This window comes from Bombina bombina, chromosome 1 (genome assembly GCF_027579735.1).
Source record: "Bombina bombina isolate aBomBom1 chromosome 1, aBomBom1.pri, whole genome shotgun sequence".
NCBI lineage: Eukaryota > Metazoa > Chordata > Amphibia > Anura > Bombinatoridae > Bombina > Bombina bombina.
Window position 1 is genome coordinate 1,338,383,169 of NC_069499.1, and position 19,762 is coordinate 1,338,402,930.

Here is a 19,762-nt window from a genome sequence, read left to right on the forward strand (position 1 = left end):
CTTATGGCAAACGGTCCCTAAGGTGGAGGGAGCAGTTTCTACTTTAGCTAAGCGTACCACTATCCCGGTGGAGGATAGCTGTGCATTTTCAGATCCAATGGATAAAAAATTAGAGGGTTACCTTAAGAAAATGTTTGTTCAACAAGGTTTTATATTGCAACCCCTTGCATGTATCGCGCCGATTACGGCTGCGGCAGCATTTTGGATTGAGTCTCTGGAAGAGAACCTTAGTTCATCTACGCTAGACGACATTACGGACAGGCTTAGAGTCCTTAAACTAGCTAATTCATTCATTTCGGAGGCCGTAGTACATTTAACCAAACTTACGGCTAAGAACTCAGGATTCGCCATACAGGCACGTAGGGCGCTGTGGCTAAAATCCTGGTCAGCTGATGTTACTTCTAAGTCCAAATTACTTAATATACCTTTCAAGGGGCAGTCTTTATTTGGGCCCGGTTTGAAAGAAATTATCGCTGACATTACAGGAGGTAAGGGCCACGCCCTACCTCAAGACAAAGCCAAAGCTAAGGCTAGACAGTCTAATTTTCGTCCCTTTCGGAATTTCAAAACAGGAGCAGCATCAACCTCCACTGCACCAAAACAGGAGGGAGCTGTTGCTCGTTACAGGCAAGGCTGGAAGCCTAACCAGTCCTGGAACAAGAGCAAGCAGGCCAGGAAACCTGCTGCTGCCCCAAAGACAGCATGAACCGAGAGCCCCCGATCCGGGACCGGATCTAGTGGGGGGCAGACTTTCTCTCTTCGCCCAGGCCTGGGCAAGAGATGTTCAGGATCCCTGGGCGCTAGAGATCATATCTCAGGGATACCTTCTAGACTTCAAATTATCTCCCCCAAGAGGGAGATTTCATCTGTCAAGGTTGTCAACAAACCAGATAAAGAAAGAAGCGTTTCTACGCTGTGTACAAGATTCTAAACAAATTCCTAAGAGTTCCATCGTTCAAAATGGAAACTATTCGGACAATCTTACCCATGATCCAAAAGGGTCAGTACATGACCACAGTGGATTTAAAAGATGCTTACCTTCACATACCGATTCACAAAGATCATCACCGGTATCTAAGGTTTGCCTTCTTAGACAGGCACTACCAGTTTGTAGCTCTTCCATTCGGATTGGCTACGGCTCCAAGAATCTTCACAAAGGTTCTGGGTGCCCTTCTGGCGGTACTAAGACCGCGAGGGATTTCGGTAGCTCCGTACCTAGACGACATTCTAATACAAGCTTCAAGCTTTCAAACTGCCAAGTCTCATACAGAGTTAGTTCTGGCATTTCTAAGGTCGCATGGATGGAAAGTGAACGAAAAGAAGAGTTCTCTTTTTCCTCTCACAAGAGTTCCATTCTTGGGGACTCTTATAGATTCTGTAGAAATGAAGATTTACCTGACAGAAGACAGGTTAACAAAGCTTCAAAATGCATGCCGTGTCCTTCATTCCATTCAACACCCGTCAGTAGCTCAATGCATGGAGGTGATCGGCTTAATGGTAGCGGCAATGGACATAGTACCTTTTGCACGCCTACACCTCAGACCGCTGCAATTGTGCATGCTAAGTCAGTGGAATGGGGATTACTCAGATTTGTCCCCTACTCTGAATCTGAATCAAGAGACCAGAAATTCTCTTCTATGGTGGCTTTATCGGCCACACCTGTCCAGGGGGATGCCATTCAGCAGGCCAGACTGGACAATTGTAACAACAGACGCCAGCCTACTAGGTTGGGGCGCTGTCTGGAATTCTCTGAAGGCTCAGGGACTATGGAATCAGGAGGAGAGTCTCCTGCCAATAAACATCCTGGAATTGAGAGCAGTTCTCAATGCCCTTCTGGCTTGGCCCCAATTAACAACTCGGGGGTTCATCAGGTTTCAGTCGGACAACATCACGACTGTAGCTTACATCAACCATCAGGGAGGGACAAGAAGCTCCCTAGCAATGATGGAAGTATCAAAGATAATTCGCTGGGCAGAGTCTCACTCTTGCCACCTGTCAGCAATCCACATCCCGGGAGTGGAGAACTGGGAGGCGGATTTCTTGAGTCGCCAGACTTTTCATCCGGGGGAGTGGGAACTTCATCCGGAGGTCTTTGCCCAATTACTTCGACGTTGGGGCAAACCAGAGATAGATCTCATGGCGTCTCGCCAGAACGCCAAACTTCCTCTCTACGGGTCCAGATCCAGGGATCCGGGAGCGGTTCTGATAGATGCCTTGACAGCACCTTGGAACTTCGGGATGGCTTATGTGTTTCCACCCTTCCCGCTGCTTCCTCGATTGATTGCCAAAATCAAACAGGAGAGAGCATCAGTGATTCTAATAGCGCCTGCATGGCCACGCAGGACTTGGTATGCAGATCTAGTGGACATGTCATCCTGTCCGCCTTGGTCTCTACCTCTAAGACAGGACCTTCTGATACAGGGTCCATTCAAACATCAAAATCTAACTTCTCTGAAGCTGACTGCTTGGAAATTGAACGCTTGATTTTATCAAAACGTGGTTTTTCTGAGTCGGTTATTGATACCCTGATACAGGCTAGGAAGCCTGTTACCAGAAGGATTTACCATAAAATATGGCGTAAATACCTATACTGGTGCGAATCCAAAGGTTACTCCTGGAGTAAGGTTAGGATCGCTAGGATATTGTCCTTTCTACAAGAAGGTTTAGAAAAGGGTTTATCAGCTAGTTCATTAAAGGGACAGATTTCAGCTCTGTCCATCTTGTTACACAGGCGTCTGTCAGAAAATCCAGACGTCCAGGCCTTTTGTCAGGCTTTAGCTAGGATCAAGCCTGTGTTTAAAGCTGTTGCTCCGCCATGGAGTTTAAACTTAGTTCTTAACGTTTTACAGGGTGTTCCGTTTGAACCCCTTCATTCCATTGATATAAAATTGTTATCTTGGAAAGTTCTGTTTTTAATGGCTATTTCCTCGGCTCGAAGAGTCTCTGAGTTATCAGCCTTACATTGTGATTCTCCTTATCTGATTTTTCACTCAGACAAGGTAGTTCTGCGTACTAAACCTGGGTTCTTACCTAAGGTAGTCACTAACAGGAATATCAATCAAGAGATTGTTGTTCCATCCTTGTGTCCAAATCCTTCTTCAAAGAAGGAACGTCTTCTACACAATCTGGATGTAGTTCGTGCCCTCAAGTTCTACTTGCAGGCAACTAAAGATTTTCGCCAAACTTCTTCCCTGTTTGTCGTTTATTCTGGACAGAGGAGAGGTCAAAAAGCTTCTGCTACCTCTCTCTTTTTGGCTTCGTAGCATAATACGTTTAGCCTATGAGACTGCTGGACAGCAGCCTCCTGAAAGAATTACAGCTCACTCCACTAGAGCTGTGGCTTCCACTTGGGCCTTTAAGAATGAGGCCTCTGTTGAACAGATTTGCAAGGCTGCAACTTGGTCTTCGCTTCATACTTTTTCCAAATTTTACAAATTTGACACTTTTGCTTCTTCGGAGGCTATTTTTGGGAGAAAGGTTCTTCAGGCAGTGGTTCCTTCTGTATAATGAGCCTGCCTATCCCTCCCGTCATCCGTGTACTTTTGCTTTGGTATTGGTATCCCAGAAGTAATGATGACCCGTGGACTGATCACACATAACAGAAGAAAACATAATTTATGCTTACCTGATAAATTCCTTTCTTCTGTTGTGTGATCAGTCCACGGCCCGCCCTGTTTTAAGGCAGGTAAATATCTTTTAAATTATACTCCAGTCACCACTTCACCCTTGGTTACTCCTTTCTCGTTGATTCTTGGTCGAATGACTGGGACTGACGTAGAGGGGAGGAGCTATATGCAGCTCTGCTGGGTGAATCCTCTTGCATTTCCTGTTGGGGAGGAGTTATATCCCAGAAGTAATGATGACCCGTGGACTGATCACACAACAGAAGAAAGGAATTTATCAGGTAAGCATAAATTATGTTTTTCTACTCTAAGTGAGCAACAATTTCTTTAGTAGAAAGCACTTCTTTCAGGGATACTATAGATAGAAAGCTTTTCTATGGAAGTATTCTAATTTTCTAACAAGCAGCTTTTATGTTCAAACTGGCTTTTGGCATTGATAAATATTGAATAAATGATAAAAGCAGTTATCTATATATAACATACAGTAAATACAATTTTTAAAATAAGTAAATTCATGAGTGAATAAAGATATTTAAATATTCGAGTCCCTTTGGTTGACAAACTATTAAAATAAAATGTTAAAACAAATCAAATTAAAATACAATGAAATCAAATTAAGTCCCTCTAGTGAGTCATATCCATAAAACTGTATAGGCATATGTATCTAAAACTGAGGTACCAGTGATTTATTATCTGGAACACTTTGGTCTCGGTATGGAAAAAAGATCACAGTATATTGTTATCTGGATGTCTTAAATTACACAGATTTAATAATGCCTCTTCCTTACTCCAACTGTACAGATCACAATAAGGACAGATATGTCGTTTTCTGAGGTAATTAATTGTTGTAAAGCGAATGCGGGTTTAAGTTGCAGCGTCTCCCACAGCCTTCCAAAGCTATCGTTGAATTCTATTAAATAAGTGATAAAACTTTTTTACTTTTAAAGTGTCGAGGTTCTGCGCTTCTTTTTTTAACATGTTACTGAAATAATTATATGCTTTCTTGAGAATGCGCTGTCATTTTTATCTTGTAAATTGATTTTTAAAATGTCAAATCAGGGTCACTAACGACAGGAACAGTGTCTTGTAATGGGATCCTTCCAGCTGTAGTTATGCCATGCAGTAATGCCGCTACTAGGAGTCCTCTTTGGTTGTTTTAATTCTGCCAAATCAGAACTAATAAACTCTTTCTCTTGTAAGGTGTATCCAGTCCACGGATCATCCATTACTTGTGGGATATTCTCCTTCCCAACAGGAAGTTGCAAGAGGATCACCCACAGCAGAGCTGCTATATAGCTCCTCCCCTAACTGCCATATCCAGTCATTCTCTTGCAACTCTAAACAAGCATGGAGGTAGTAAGAGGAAAGTGGTGAAATGTAGCTGTTATCTTGCTTCAATCAAAAGTTTATTTTTAAATGGTACCAGAGTTGTACTATTTTTTCCCAGGCAGAAAAATAGAAGAATCTGCCTGTGATTTCTATGATCTTAGCAGGTTGTAACTAAGATCCATTGCTGTTCTCACACATGACTGTAGAGAGAGGTAACTTCAGCGGGGGAATGGCGTGCAGGTTATCCTGCTATGAGGTATGTGCAGTTAAGATTTTTTCTAGAAGATGTGAAATGCTAGAAAATGCTGCTGATACCAAATTTATGTAAGGTAAGCCTGAATACATTGGTTTAATAGCGACTGGTATCATGCTTACTTTCTGAGGTAATACTCTTTTATATTTACAATATAAAACGTTTGCTGGCATGTTTAAACATTTTTATATATACTTTGGTGATAAAACTTTATTGCGCTCAAATGGTGCCAAGTACATCCAGGGCGCCCATAGCGTTTACTTTACAAGACATGGCGGCAGTCATGGATAATACACTGTCAGCGGTATTAGCCAGACTACCTGAATTTAGAGGAAAGCGAGATAGCTCTGGAGTTAGACGAAATACAGAGCATAATGACGCTTTAAGAGCTATGTCTGATACTGCCTCACAATATGCAGAAGGAGAGCTTCTTTCTGTGGGTGATGTTTCTTACTCAGGGAAGATGATGCAACCTGATTCTGATATCTCTACATTTAAATTTAAGCTTGAATACCTCCGCGTGTTACTCAGGGAGGTTTTAGCTGCTCTGAATGATTGTGATACAATTGCAGTGCCAGAGAAATTGTGTAGACTGGATAAATACTATGCAGTGCCGCTGTGCACTGATGTTTTTCCAATACCTAAAAGGTTTACAGAAATTATTACTAAGGAATGGGATAGACCAGGTGTGCTGTTCTCTCCCCCTCCTATTTTTAGAAAAATGTTTCCAATAGACGCCACCACACGGGACTTATGGCAGACAGTCCCTAAGGTGGAGGGAGCAGTTTCTACTCTAGCAAAGCGTACTACTATCCCTGTCGAGGACAGTTGTGGTTTCTTAGATCCAATGGATAAAAAGTTAGAGGGTTACCTTAAGAAAATGTTTATTCAACAAGGTTTTATCCTACAGCCCCTTGCATGCATTGCTCCTGTCACTGCTGCTGCGGCGTTCTGGTTTGAGTCTCTGGAAGAGGCTTTACAGGTAGCGACTCCATTGGATGACATACTTGACAAGCTTAGAGCACTTAAGCTAGCCAATTCTTTTGTTTCTGATGCCATTGTTCATTTGACTAAACTAACGGCTAAGAATTCTGGTTTTGCTATCCAGGCGCGCAGAGCGCTATGGCTTAAATCATAGTCAGCTGACGTTACTTCAAAGTCTAAGCTGCTTAACATTCCCTTCAAGGGGCAGACCCTATTCGGGCCTGGTTTGAAGGAGATTATTGCTGATATCACGGGAGGAAAAGGTCATGCCCTTCCTCAGGATAGGTCCAAATCAAGGGCCAAACAGTCTAATTTTCGTGCCTTTCGAAACTTCAAGGCAAGTGCGGCATCAACTTCCTCTAATGCAAAACAAGAGGGAACTTTTGCTCAGTCCAAGACGGTCTGGAGACCTAACCAGGCCTGGAACAAAGGTAAGCAGGCCAAAAAGCCTGCTGCTGCCTCTAAGACAGCATGAAGGAACGGCCCCCTATCCGGTAACGGATCTAGTAGGGGGCAGACTTTCGCTCTTCGCCCAGGCATGGGCAAGAGATGTCCAGGATCCCTGGGCGTTGGAAATTATATCCCAGGGATATCTTCTGGACTTCAAAGCTTCCCCCCCCCCCCCAAAAGGGAGATTTCACCTTTCACAATTATCTGCAAACCAGATAAAGAGAGAGGCATTCTTACACTGTGTGCAAGACCTCCTAGTTATGGGAGTGATCCATCCAGTTCCAAAGGAGGAACAGGGACAGGGATTTTACTCAAATCTGTTTGTGGTTCCCAAAAAAGAGGGAACATTCAGACCAATTTTGGATCTAAAGATCTTAAACAAATTCCTCAGAGTTCCATCATTCAAGATGGAGACTATTCGTACCATCCTACCTATGATCCAGGAGGGTCAATACATGACTACAGTGGATTTAAAGGATGCTTATCTTCACATTCCGATTCACAAAGATCATCATCGGTTTCTCAGGTTTGCCTTCCTAGACAGGCATTACCAGTTTGTAGCTCTTCCCTTTTGGGTTAGCTACAGCCCCAATAATTTTTACGAAGGTACTGGGGTCGCTTCTGGTGGTCCTAAGGCCGCGGGGCATAGCAGTGGCCCCTTATTTAGACGACGACCTGATTCAGGCGTCAAACTTCCAAATTGCCAAGTCTCATACGGACATAGTGTTGGCATTTGAAGTCGCATGGGTGGAAGGTGAACGAGGAAAAGAGTTCTCTATCCCCCCTCACAAGAGTTTCCTTCCTAGGGACTCTGATAGATTCTGTAGAAATGAAAATTTACCTGACGGAGTCCAGGTTATCAAAACTTCTAAATTCCTGCCGTGTTCTTTATTCCATTCCTCGCGCTTCGGTGGCTCAGTGCATGGAAGTAATCGGCTTAATGGTAGCGGCAATGGACATAGTGCCGTTTGCACGCCTACATCTCAGACCGCTGCAACTCTGCATGCTCAGTCAGTGGAATGGGGATTACACAGATTTGTCCCCTCTACTAAATCTGGATCAAGAGACCAGGGATTCTTTTCTCTGGTGGCTATCTCGGGTCCATCTGTCCAAAGGTATGACCTTTCGCAGGCCAGATTGGACAATTGTAACGACAGATTCCAGCCTTCTAGGTTGGGGTGCAGTCTGGAACTCCCTGAAGGCTCAGGGATCGTGGACTCAGGAGGAGTCACTCCTTCCAATAAATATTCTGGAACTGAGAGCGATATTCAATGCTCTTCAGGCTTGGCCTCAGTTAGCAACTCTGAGGTTCATCACATTTCAGTCGGACAACATCACGACTGTGGCTTACATCAACCATCAAGGGGGAACAAGGAGTTCCCTAGCGATGTTAGAAGTCTCAAAGATAATTCGCTGGGCAGAGATTCACTCTTGCCACCTATCAGCTATCCATATCCCAGGTGTAGATAACTGGGAGGCGAATTTTCTAAGCCGTCAGACTTTTCATCCGGGGGAGTGGGAACTCCATCCAGAGGTGTTTGCACAATTGATTCATCGTTGGGGCAAACCAGAACTGGATCTCATGGTGTCTCGCCAGAACGCCAAGCTTCCTTGTTACGGATCCAGGTCCAGGGACCCCAAGGCAACGCTGATAGATGCTCTAGCAGCGCCTTGGGGCTTCAACCTGGCTTATGTGTTTCCACCGTTTCCTCTGCTCCCTCGTCTGATTGCCAAAATCAAGCAGGAGAGAGCATCGGTGATCTTGATAGCGCCTGCGTGGCCACGCAGTACTTGGTATGCAGATCTGGTGGACATGTCATCCTTTCCACCATGGACTCTGCCGCTGAGACAGGACCTTCTACTTCAAGGTCCTTTCAACCATCCAAATCTAATTTCTGAGGCTGACTGCCTGGAGATTGAACGCTTGATTTTATCAAAGCGTGGTTTCTCCGAGTCAGTCATTGATACCTTAATTCAGGCACGAAAGCCTGTCACCAGGAAGATCTATCATAAGATATGGCGTAAATATCTTCATTGGTGTGAATCCAAGGGCTACTCATGGAGTAAGGTCAGGATTCCCAGGATATTATCTTTTCTCCAAGAAGGATTGGAGAACGGATTGTCAGCTAGTTCCTTAAAGGGACAGATTTCTGCACTATCCTTTTGCACAAGCGTCTGGCGGATGTCCCAGACGTTCAGGCATTTTGTCAGGCTTTAGTTAGAATCAAGCCTGTGTTTAAACCTGTTGCTCCACCTTGGAGCTTAAATTTGGTTCTTAAAGTTCTTCAGGGGGTTCCGTTTGAACCTCTTCATTCCATAGATATCAAACTTTTATCTTGGAAAGTTCTTTTTTTGGTAGCTATTTCCTCGGCTCGTAGAGTTTCAGAGTTATCTGCCTTACAATGTGATTCTCCTTATCTGATCTTCCATGCAGATAAGGTAGTTCTGCGTACCAAACCTGGGTTTTTACCTAAGGTGGTATCTAATAAGAATATCAATCAAGAGATTGTTGTTCCGTCTTTGTGTCCTAATCCTTCTTCAAAGAAGGAACGTCTATTACACAATCTGGACGTGGTTCGTGCTTTAAAGTTTTACTTACAAGCTACTAAAGATTTTCGTCAAACATCTGCTTTGTTTGTTGTCTACTCTGGACAGAGGAGAGGTCAAAAGGCTTCGGCAACCTCTTTCTTTTTGGCTAAGAAGCATAATCCGCTTAGCCTATGAGACTGCTGGCCTGCAGCCTCCAGAAAGGATTACAGCTCATTCTACTAGAGCTGTGGCTTCCACATGGGCCTTTAAAAATGAGGCTTCTGTTGAACAGATTTGCAAGGCGGCGACTTGGTCTTCGCTTCATACTTTTTCAAATTTCTACAAATTTGATACTTTTGCTTCTTCGGAGGCTATTTTTGGGAGAGAGGTTTTACAGGCAGTGGTACCTTCCGTTAAGTACCTGCCTTGTCCCTCCCTTCATCCGTGTACTTTAGCTTTGGTATTGGTATCCCACAAGTAATGGATGATCCGTGGACTGGATACACCTTACAAGAGAGAACATAATTTATGCTTACCTGATGAATTTATTTCTCTTGTGGTGTATCCAGTCCACAGCCCGCCCTGTCATTTTAAGGCAGGTATTTTTTAATTTTAAACTACAGTCACCACTGCACCCTATGGTTTCTCCTTTCTCTGCTTGTTTTCGGTCGAATGACTGGATATGGCAGTGAGGGGAGGAGCTATATAGCAGCTCTGCTGTGGGTGATCCTCTTGCAACTTCCTGTTGGGAATGAGAATATCCCACAAGTAATGGATGATCCGTGGACTGGATACACCACAAGAGAAATTTATCAGGTAAGCATAAATTATGTTTTGAACAGTCTTACCAGCTTCAGCACTCCAGCTACAGAGCAAACTACAGAATCCTGGACAGGTTTCTCCCTAATTTTGTATTTCGAGAGAATATCAGGAAATTTGTAGGGCCTTCTTTGTGTTCTAACCCAAAGAATTCTAAGGAGAGACTTTTTTTTAAAAATTGCAATTTTAGTTCAAATTTCTGCATTATTGATCTTGTATTACAAGAAAATTTCGAGACTTTCCGATATGCATGCAAGCTTTGGTCAGGATAGGAGCGGTAATCAGGCCTGTTTCTCTGCCATGGAACCTTAACCTGGTTTTTGACAGTTCTTCAGGCTTAACCATTTAAACCTATGCATGGTCTGGACATTCAACTGTTGTCATGGACATTCAACTGTTGTCATGGACAGCCATTTCCTAAGCCAGAAGGAACTTTCTGCTCTTGTGATTCTCCTTTTCCTGATTTTTAATTTTTTTTTAAAATCAGGATAAAGCAGTTTTTTGAGAACTTTCTTTCCTAAGATATAGTGAGTCCACGGCTGCATCTTAATTACTGTTGGGAATATCACTCCTGGCCAGCATGAGGAGGCAAGGAGCACCACAGCAAAGCTGTTAAGTATCACTTCCCTTCCCACAACCCTCAGTCATTCTATTTGCCTGCGGTGCAAGGAGGAGGTGAAGTTTTCGGTGTCTGAAAAGAAGTTTCCTTCAATCAAGATTTTATTATTTTAAAGCAGAGTAGGTTTGCTCTGATCTTTCCTTGGGTCTAGCCGTTCCCCACGTCAGTCTTTTCAGTAGGGCAGTGGTGGCTTTTAAGCTGTTGAAAAAAACGCAGTGAGGATTGTACCCCACAAGTTCCCAACAGATTTGCTGCCATATTCAGAATGCTTGAGTAAGTTTACTGTGATCTTTCTTTCTCCACAGGTCCATGTGAGGAGTGACATCCTCTCAATCTGGGTGAGCTGTCCTTCTGCCGGACAGACTAAGATACAGGTAAGTGCTAAAAGATTTTTATTTGATATCCAAACAAAAAGGATCACAAAGAGTTCTGGCACTTAAGCAGTCTATGATTGCATGGGGAGGTTTTATAGATTAATCCTATTAAGGGTTAATAAATAAAGACAGGACTGCAGGCACTGTGGAGATTAGAGGATAAATAAATGTGTGGGTATTTCCAGCATCATTACTTAATTTTATTGGTGGCTCAGTCAATCTCTCTAGCTCTGGTGTATTCCCTGTTCAGGACAGGGTGTAAGAATTTTGTTTACCGACCATGCGGTTTTCTAAATAAGGCACTTGCAGTTTAGAGATTCATAATGGCCGCCGGGACCGCCCATGATGATGAGAGGTGGTTCCCTTCTTGAGGTGGCAGTAAGTGTTAGTGCGTGCTTTCTGGGCTCATTGCAATTTGTGAGAGCTTCTGTAGTGGTGATGCTGTAAATACTTACTCCGGCTTTAATCTCAGCCGACTGTGCCTAAAAAAATTCCGGAGTAAACTGGACCATTTTGTTTGAACCCAGCTGATAGACTTGGAAGTTCCAATCAGCAGGACAGGTAGAGGCACCTCGCCAGTATAGCTGAGGTGTAGAGGATTGCCTGAGGATTGTTAGGAATCAAATTTGAAGCTAAATCTTAAAGCGACAGTAACCGTTTTTTAATACAAAAATATTTTTATTTTTTTTGCCTTCTGGTTGTTTGCATGCAAGCTTTGTTTTAACTCCCAGGTGGAACCACCTATTCATTCTTGTTCTTCATGCATTGAAAGAACTTTATTTTAGAAGGATAGACTTTTTGAACCTGAGCCATCATTATCTAAGGCTGATGCTGTTCAGGTTTCTCCTGTATCAGATATTCTGCAGCCTTCTCCTCAAGCATCCCAATCATTGTCTCCATATGCAGTGCCCTGCGGTTCCTCTCACGCTCCTGTAGGAGTTTATTTGCAAGACATTGCTGCCCAGGTATATCCTGTGGTATCTGAGGCATTGTCTGCCTTTCCTATGCTTCAGGGAAAGCGCAAGAGGAAATTTAAAGATTCAGTTAGTAAGGTTTCTGATCCAGTTGTGGCTAACCAGGGTGCTCTTTCTCAGAAGTCTGAGACACTTCGGTAGCATCTGAGGGTGAAATCTCAGTCTCAGACAGTATAATTCCTTCAACTGATGCTGAAGTTGTTTCCTTCAGGTTTAAGCTGGAACACCTCCGCATGTTGCTAAAGGAGGTTTTTAGCTACATTGGACGACTCTGATACGACTAACTTAGTCAATCCTACGAAGTCTAGTAAGTTAAATACTTTTGAGGTTCCCTCCGCGGTGGTGGTATTCCCTGACCGTGCTACAGAGATTATTGCACAGAGATTATTCAAGAAATTGTTTCCAATAGCGGACTCCATTAAAGAGTAGGGGAAGGAGCGATCTCCACTTAGGCCAAGGGAACCACTTTTCCCATAGAGCATAGCTATTATTTTAAGGATCCAATGGGGGAAAAAAAAAAACTGGAGGCCTTGCTAAAAGATGTATGTTCATGAAGGTCTTCAATGGCAACCCTCAGTATGTATTGCCACTGTGTCCAGTGCAGCAGCTTACTGGTTTTGATGCATTGTCTGTCTATTCAAGCAGAAACTCCCTTGGAGGAGATCCAGGACAGGATTAAGGTTCTTAAATTAACCAATTCCTGTATCACTGACGCTTCCTTGCAAGTCATTAAATTGGGAGCAAAAATTTTGGGTTTTGCTATTCTAGCACGCAGGGTTTTATGGTTAAAGTCCTGGTCTGCGGATGTTTTGTCCAAACTTCTAGCGATCCCTTACAAGGCTAAGACCTTGTTTGGACCTGGCCTGGCAGAAATAATTTCAAATATCACAGGTGGTAAAGGATCTTTTCTGCCACAGGATAAGAAAAATACAGAAAGGACATCGGAATAATTTTCGTTCCTTTCGTAACTTCAGAGAAAAGCCTTTCCCCTCCCTCTTCCAAGCAGGAACAGTCAAAGCCTTCTTGGAAACCCAATCAGTCTTGGAACAAGGGGAAGCAATCAAAGAAACCTGCAGCTGATTCCAAGTCTGCATGAAGCGTTTGCCCCCGATCTGGGATCGGATCCAGTAGGGGGCAGACTTACTCAATTCGCTCAAGCTTGGATACGGGATGTCCCGTATCCCTGGGCGGTGGTCATCGTATCCTGGGGTTACAAGTTAAAATTCAAGACCGTTCCTCCTCTCAAGATTATCTGTAGACCAGATAAAGAGAGACATTCTTAAGAGGGAATTTTCAGACATGTTCTAAACCTGAAATGTCTAAACAGGTTCCTCAGAATACTGTCCTTCAAGATGGAACTTATGCGTTACATTCTTCCCTTGGTCCAAAAAGGTCAGTTCATAACGACCATAGACCTAAAGGATGCGTACCTTCATGTTCCCATTCACAGGGATCATCACAAATTTGAGATTCGCCTTTTTGGACAATCGCATTCAGTTTGTAGCTCTTCCGTTTTGGCTTTGCCACAGCTCCCAGATTTTTCTCAAAGGTTCTGGGGACTCTATTGGCAGTGATCCGGTTTCGGGGGAATTGCAGTGGCACCCTATCTGGACGACATTCTGGTTCAGGCGCCGTCTTTTAAACAAGCAAACTCTCATACAGAGATCTTGTCTTTTCTTTGCTCCCCACAGATTGAAGGGGAATCTGGGGAAAAGTTCCCTGGTTCCTGCTACAAGTGTAGTGTTCTTAGGGACCATAATAGATTCCCTATCGATGAAGATATTTCTGACAGAGGTCAGAAAATCCAAGATTTTCAACTCTTGCCTTGCCCTTCAGTCCTCTCCTTGGCCGTCAGTGGCTCAATGTATGGAGGTAATTGGTCTGATGGTAGCTTCCATGGACATCATCCCATGGAAGCTACCATGGGATGATGGAGCCCTCAAATGGGGGCGGCCGGAGCTGGATCTCATGGCATTTCAACAGAATGCCAAGCTCCTGAGGTATGGTTCGAGGTGAAGGGATCCACAGGCCGATAGATGCTGGCGGTCCCTTTCAGTCTAGCATACTTGTTCCCTCCATTCGCTCTCCTTCCACGAGTCATTGCTCGGATCGAGCAGGAGAGGACGTCCGTGATTCTCATAGCACCGGCTTGGCCTCGCAGGTATGCAGACCTAGTGGAGATGTCCTCTCTTCCACCTTAGAGACTACCTCTGAGGAAGGACCTTCTACTTCAGGGTCCTTTCCTTCATCCAAATCTTGTTTCTTTGAAGCTAACAGTTTGGAGATTGAATGCTTAATTTTATCTAAGCGTGGGTTTTCAGAGTCGGTCATTGAGACGTTGATTCAGGCTCGCAAGCCTGTGACAAAGATTTACCATAAGATATGGCAAAATATCAGTATTGGTGTGAATCCAGAGGTTACGTTTGGAGTAGAATCAGGATTCCTAGGATTTTGTCCTTTCTCCAGGAAGGTCTGGAGAAGGGTTTGTCAGCAAGTACTCTGAAGGGTCAGATCTCTGCATTGTCTATTTTGTTGCATAAGTGTCTGGTTGACGTGCCCGGCGTGCAGTCTTTTTGTTAAGCGTTGGTCAGAATCAGGCCTGTGCTTAAACATGTTACTCCTCCATGGAGTCTTAACCTTGTTCTTAAAGTTTTACAATGGGTTCTGTTTGAGCCTATGCATTCCTTGGATATTAAGAGGTTATCTTGTAAGGTTTTGTTTCTTGTTGCTATATTTTCTGCTCAGAGAGTCTCAGAACTCTCAGCTCTGCAGTGTGATTCTCCTTATCTTATCTTTCATGCTGATAAGGTGGTTCTTCGTACTAAGTTGGGTTTCCTTCCTAAAGTTGTTTCGGACAAGAATATTAATCAGGAAATAGTTGTTCCTTCTCTGTGTCCTCCTCCTCCTCCTAAGGAGCGTTTGCTACACAACCTAGATGTTGTGCGTGCGCTGAAATGCTACTTGCAGGTGACTAAGGCTTTTTGCCAGTCTCCTGCTTTGTTTGCTTCTCTGGGAGACTCAAGGGTCAGAAAGCTACAGCTACTTCTCTTTGGCTGAAGAGTATAATTCGTTTGGCTTATGAGACTGCTGGACAGCAACCTCCTGAGAGAATCACAGCTCATTCCACGAGGGCTGTTTCCTCTTCCTGGGCCTTCAAAAATGAAGCTTCTGTGGAATAGATTTGCAGGGCTGCAACTTGGTCCCCTCTGCATACTTTTTCCAAATTTTATGAATTTTAATAATTTTGCCTCAACTGAGGCTTCTTTTTCTTCAAGCAGCAGTGCCTTCTTTTTAGTTATTACTGTCTTGTCCCTCCCCTAAGCATCTGTGTACTCTAGCTTGGGTATTCCCAACAGTAATTTAGATGCTGCCAAGGACTCGCCATATCTTAGGAAAGAAAACTAAATTTATGCTTATCTGATAAATTTCTTTCTTTCTGGATATGATGAGCCCACGGCCCTGCCCTTTTTACAAGACCGTTCTTTTGCTAAAACCTCAGGCACCTCTCTACACCTTGCGTTGCTTCTTTTCTCCATTTAACTTTAGTCGAATGACTGGGGGTTGTGGGAAGGGAAGTGATACTTAACAGCTTTGCTGTGGTGCTCTTTGCCTCCTCCTGCTGGCCAGGAGTGATATTCCCAACAGTAATTAAGATGCTGCTGTGAACTCACCATAGCCGGAAAGAGAAATGTATCAGGTAAGCATACATTTAGTTTTTCTTCCTATGGTTGGTTAACTTAAATTCTGAAATTGTAGATTCAGCTCTCTGGCCATCTCCTTGGATGTAGTTAGGGCATTGAAATTGTATCTTCAGGCCATAAAAGAACTTAGAAATTAATTTTACTGCTCATTCTACTAGAGCAGTTGCCACTTCTCTTTTTATTTATACTTCTCTCCAAAACCCCCCCCACACACACACACTTGTGGACACTCACCATTTTATGAAATGAATCGTTTATGCTTAACTGATTTTTCATGATGGGGGCACGAGACCTACCCTTGTCTTCAGTTCAGTTAGCAGCAGTACCAGTTTGTACTTTACTTAACCTGCTGTATCTTTCTTACCTTTTTTGAATTTCTCCTTTCTCTATAATGATCGAGGGAAAACGGAGATATTAAAAGCTGTGTTATGTTGGGTATTTTTAGCGCCTCCTATTAGACTAGAATTTTTTTCCCCAAATGTGATGGCTCGTGCACTCACTATCATGAAATTTATGAATTTAACAGGTAAGCATACGTTGTATTTTTCTTTTGGTAGGATTATGAATTTAAAAAAAAAATATGTTTATATGTTACACAAAACTGATATTTTAAAGTGTTTGTTGCTTGCTGTCTTTATAACTGTTTCTGCAATCGTAGGACAAGACTTTAGTTTGTGAACATTTTTTTTTAACAGTGATTGCTTGTATCCCTATAAAGCCTAGTAGGATAGAACTAAAAAAATGTATATGGTATAGTAGAAACTTGGCATGATGCATTTTAAGGTTACTTTTTAAATAAGCTATATAGTCAGATTTTGGGACTTTTTAACTTGCAATATAATGCGAATTATTTGTTCCTTCTGTAGGCTTTGTCAATGCTGCTAAATGGCACTCCCTTTGCCTTTGTTATTGACCTTGCTGCACTTGCCTCTCGACGGGAATACCTCAAACTGGACAAATGGCTCACAGATAAAATACGAGAGCATGGGGTAATGCAGATTTGTCACCCTCTCAAAAAATATCAGTTTTAACTATTTTAAAATCTAGCATGCATTCTGTATGTGCATAACCTAAAAGTGAAACAGTGTTGATTTAACTTTGAGCATAGTTCAGGCTTCTGGTGTGTGTTTTTTTTATTTTTTATTTAAAGTTAAAAATAAACAACTGCATGTCAAAATGCAACGTTATGATTAAAGAATCATCACAATGAGCAACGTAAGATGGAAAAATAGGTGTGCTATAGTCTTAAAAGAAAGAAAGCAACCATACTCAAGACCATATATGGTCCCAAAATTCTAGCAACAGATGTAAAAGACCATTCAATTTTAAATTCCTAAAGCTCAGCCTATGGGACAATAGCTAGGCAAAAGGTAATCCAATCTCACTCAAGAGGAAAGTTATAGATCGGGGGGAGAGAGTGGGATAAAATTTCATTTTTTAATACAAATATGCATCATCCCTACCCAGCTGGTGAGTCCTCCCTTTCCCTAGTATCCTTATACTCATAACTCCACTTGTGACCCCCAAGACTAGCCTGGAATGCTTACTTTGTAACAGTATGTTAATAAGTCAATAATATGTATTTAAATGTATAGTCTAGTCAAAATGAAACTTTCATGATCTGGATAGAACATGCAACTTTCTAATTTACTCATGTTATTAAGCTTTCTTCTCTTGGTATCTTTATTTGAATGTAAACTTAGGAGCCGGCCCATTTTTGGTTCAGTACCTGGGTAGCACTTGCTGATTGGTGGCTACATTTATACCAATGCTTTAAATTTCTGCTTTTTCAAATAAAGATACCAAGAGAACAAAGAAAAATAGGAGTAAATTAGAAAATTGGCTAAAATTGCATGCTCTATCTGAATCATGAAAATTTGATTTTGACTATATTATCCCTTTTAAAAAAAAATTAAGCATCATATAAGATCCAAGAATCCCAGATTAAACCTTTTTTGTCTAACATATCTACAGCAAGGCTAGACATCTGGTAAAAGTATATCTTTTATCTTGGCCCTCCCTGGTAATGCTTACAAGCAAGAAGACAACTCTTCTGATTACCTATAAAGGTAACCTTAGACCGGACCCCCTTTCTCCTCCTAGTTCTGTTCAGCCTTCAGGTGGACAGGACTAGGAGACCCCTCCCTTTTTTTTTTTTTTTAATTTTTTTTACATTTCTTGGCTGAAGAGAGTATTCTTTCATAAAAGCTTTATTGGGGGGCTGTCATGTTCTATGGCGTCACAGGTTCTGTCTGAGGATCTTTCTTGATCGCGCACACTTAAAATAGGGTCTTAGCGTGTATGTATTGCATCGATTTCTACTCCAGAGCTGTTTGATTCCCAGTGTGAGTGCTTGGTGAAATGCCAGATTGCTGCTATACTGTTCAGCAGTTACGTATAAATTTATTTTGAGGCTTTTATTTCCTGCATGTTCAAGCAGTTTTTGGCTGTGAAATGTTTTTTTTTATTTTTGTTATTTTAGATGGAGCCCACATATGTATTAATAATAATAATAATAATTATTATTATTATTATTATTATAATAATAATAATAATAATAATAATAATAATAATTCTATTTTATTATTTGTGACCTTGATTCTGTCGGTGTTCAGCCTCTTGTCTCTGAGGGTGTGGAGCCTCTTCTGTTCCATCAGATGACCCTGCTGTATTTGATCATGCTACATTGTCATTTTATTAAATGTACTAGGTGATAAGCCTGCCCAGAGGGCAGTCTTTATTTAAAAACAAACACAAAACAAAAAACAAAACTACAGACCCCAAAGCTAAAATTACACAAAATAAAAAATATAAAATTAAAGAAAAAAATAAAGCTATCCAAAATAAAAAAAATTAAACCTAAACTAATACTCCTATAACCCCCCAAAAAATAAAAACGCCCTCTAATCTAATACTAAACTACCATTGCCCTAAGTTAAACAGCTCTTTTACCTAAACAAATTACGAATTACCCCCTAACCGTAAACCCCCACCCACCAAACCCCCTAAAATAAAAAGCTAACACTAAAAACCTAAACTACCCATTGCCCCTAAAGGGGCATTTGTATGGTCATTGCCCTTAAAAGGGCAATCGGCTCTTTTCCAGCCCATTAAATCCCTAATCTTAAAAACTCTTCCCCCCCCAAAAAAAAATGCGTGGATCCTCGGCGGCATGGAAGCTCCTGTTCATCTAATGTCTGTCGTACACTGAGGTTTGAATGCAAGGTACCACAATCAATTTGGGGTACCTTGCGTTCCTATTGGCTGAAATTTTAAAATCAGCCAGTAGGATTAGAGCTACTGAAATACTATTGGCTGTTCAAATCAGCCAATAAGATTTCAGTAGCTCTCATCCTTTTGGCTGATTTCAAAATGTCAGCCAATAGAATGCAATTTACCCCAATGAATATGGAGTACCTTGCATTCAATCTTCAGTGTGCGACGGATGATCCCACTGAGGCCCTCATCTGAGGAGCCACGAATCGGGTAAGCCAGGTCTGCACCTCCGTGCTGCCTTTGCTCCGGATGAAGATGGATGATGATGGAGCCGTCTGGAAGAAGACCTTCTCCGCCGAACTAAAGGAACGGTGAGTACCTATTTTGGTTTTAGTGTTTAAGATTTTTTTTTTTTTTTTTTTTTTTAGATTAGGGATTTAATGGGCTGGAAAAGAGCTGAATGCCTTTTTTTTAAGGGCTATGCCCATACAAATGCCCCTTTTAGGGGCAATGAGTAGTTTTTTTTTTAGTGTTATTTTGGGGAGTTTTTACTGTTAGGGGGTATTTAGTAATCTTTAAATGTAAAAGAGCTGTTCAATTTAGGGCAATGCCCTTCAAAAGGGCCTTTTAAGGGCCATTGGTAGTTTAGGGGGTGTTTTTATTTTGGTGGGGGGGGGGCTTTTTTATTTTCATAGAGATTAGGTTTTATTTTTAATTTTTTTGATTATTGTTTTCTGTAATTTTAGAGTTTTTTTTTGTTATTTTAGATTTGTTTGTAAATGTTAGGTTTTATTTAAGTGTAACTTGGTATTTGGGTTAACTAGGGGGTGTTAGGTTAGGGTTTTTAGTAATTAAATTATTTTCGATGTGGGGATTTGTCGGTTTACGGGT

The 19,762-nt window shown here is 42.0% G+C and overlaps 1 protein-coding gene across 1 annotated transcript in view; it reads left to right on the top strand.

Moving 5' to 3' along the window:
• Positions 1-19,762, top strand: part of CNOT1 (CCR4-NOT transcription complex subunit 1) — a gene marked incomplete in the record, with an annotated part of 753,971 nt that overhangs the window by 102,280 nt on the left and 631,929 nt on the right. The window contains 1 exon segment of the mRNA XM_053702424.1: positions 16,522-16,644. Within this exon segment, the coding sequence (XP_053558399.1) occupies positions 16,522-16,644 (123 nt within the window).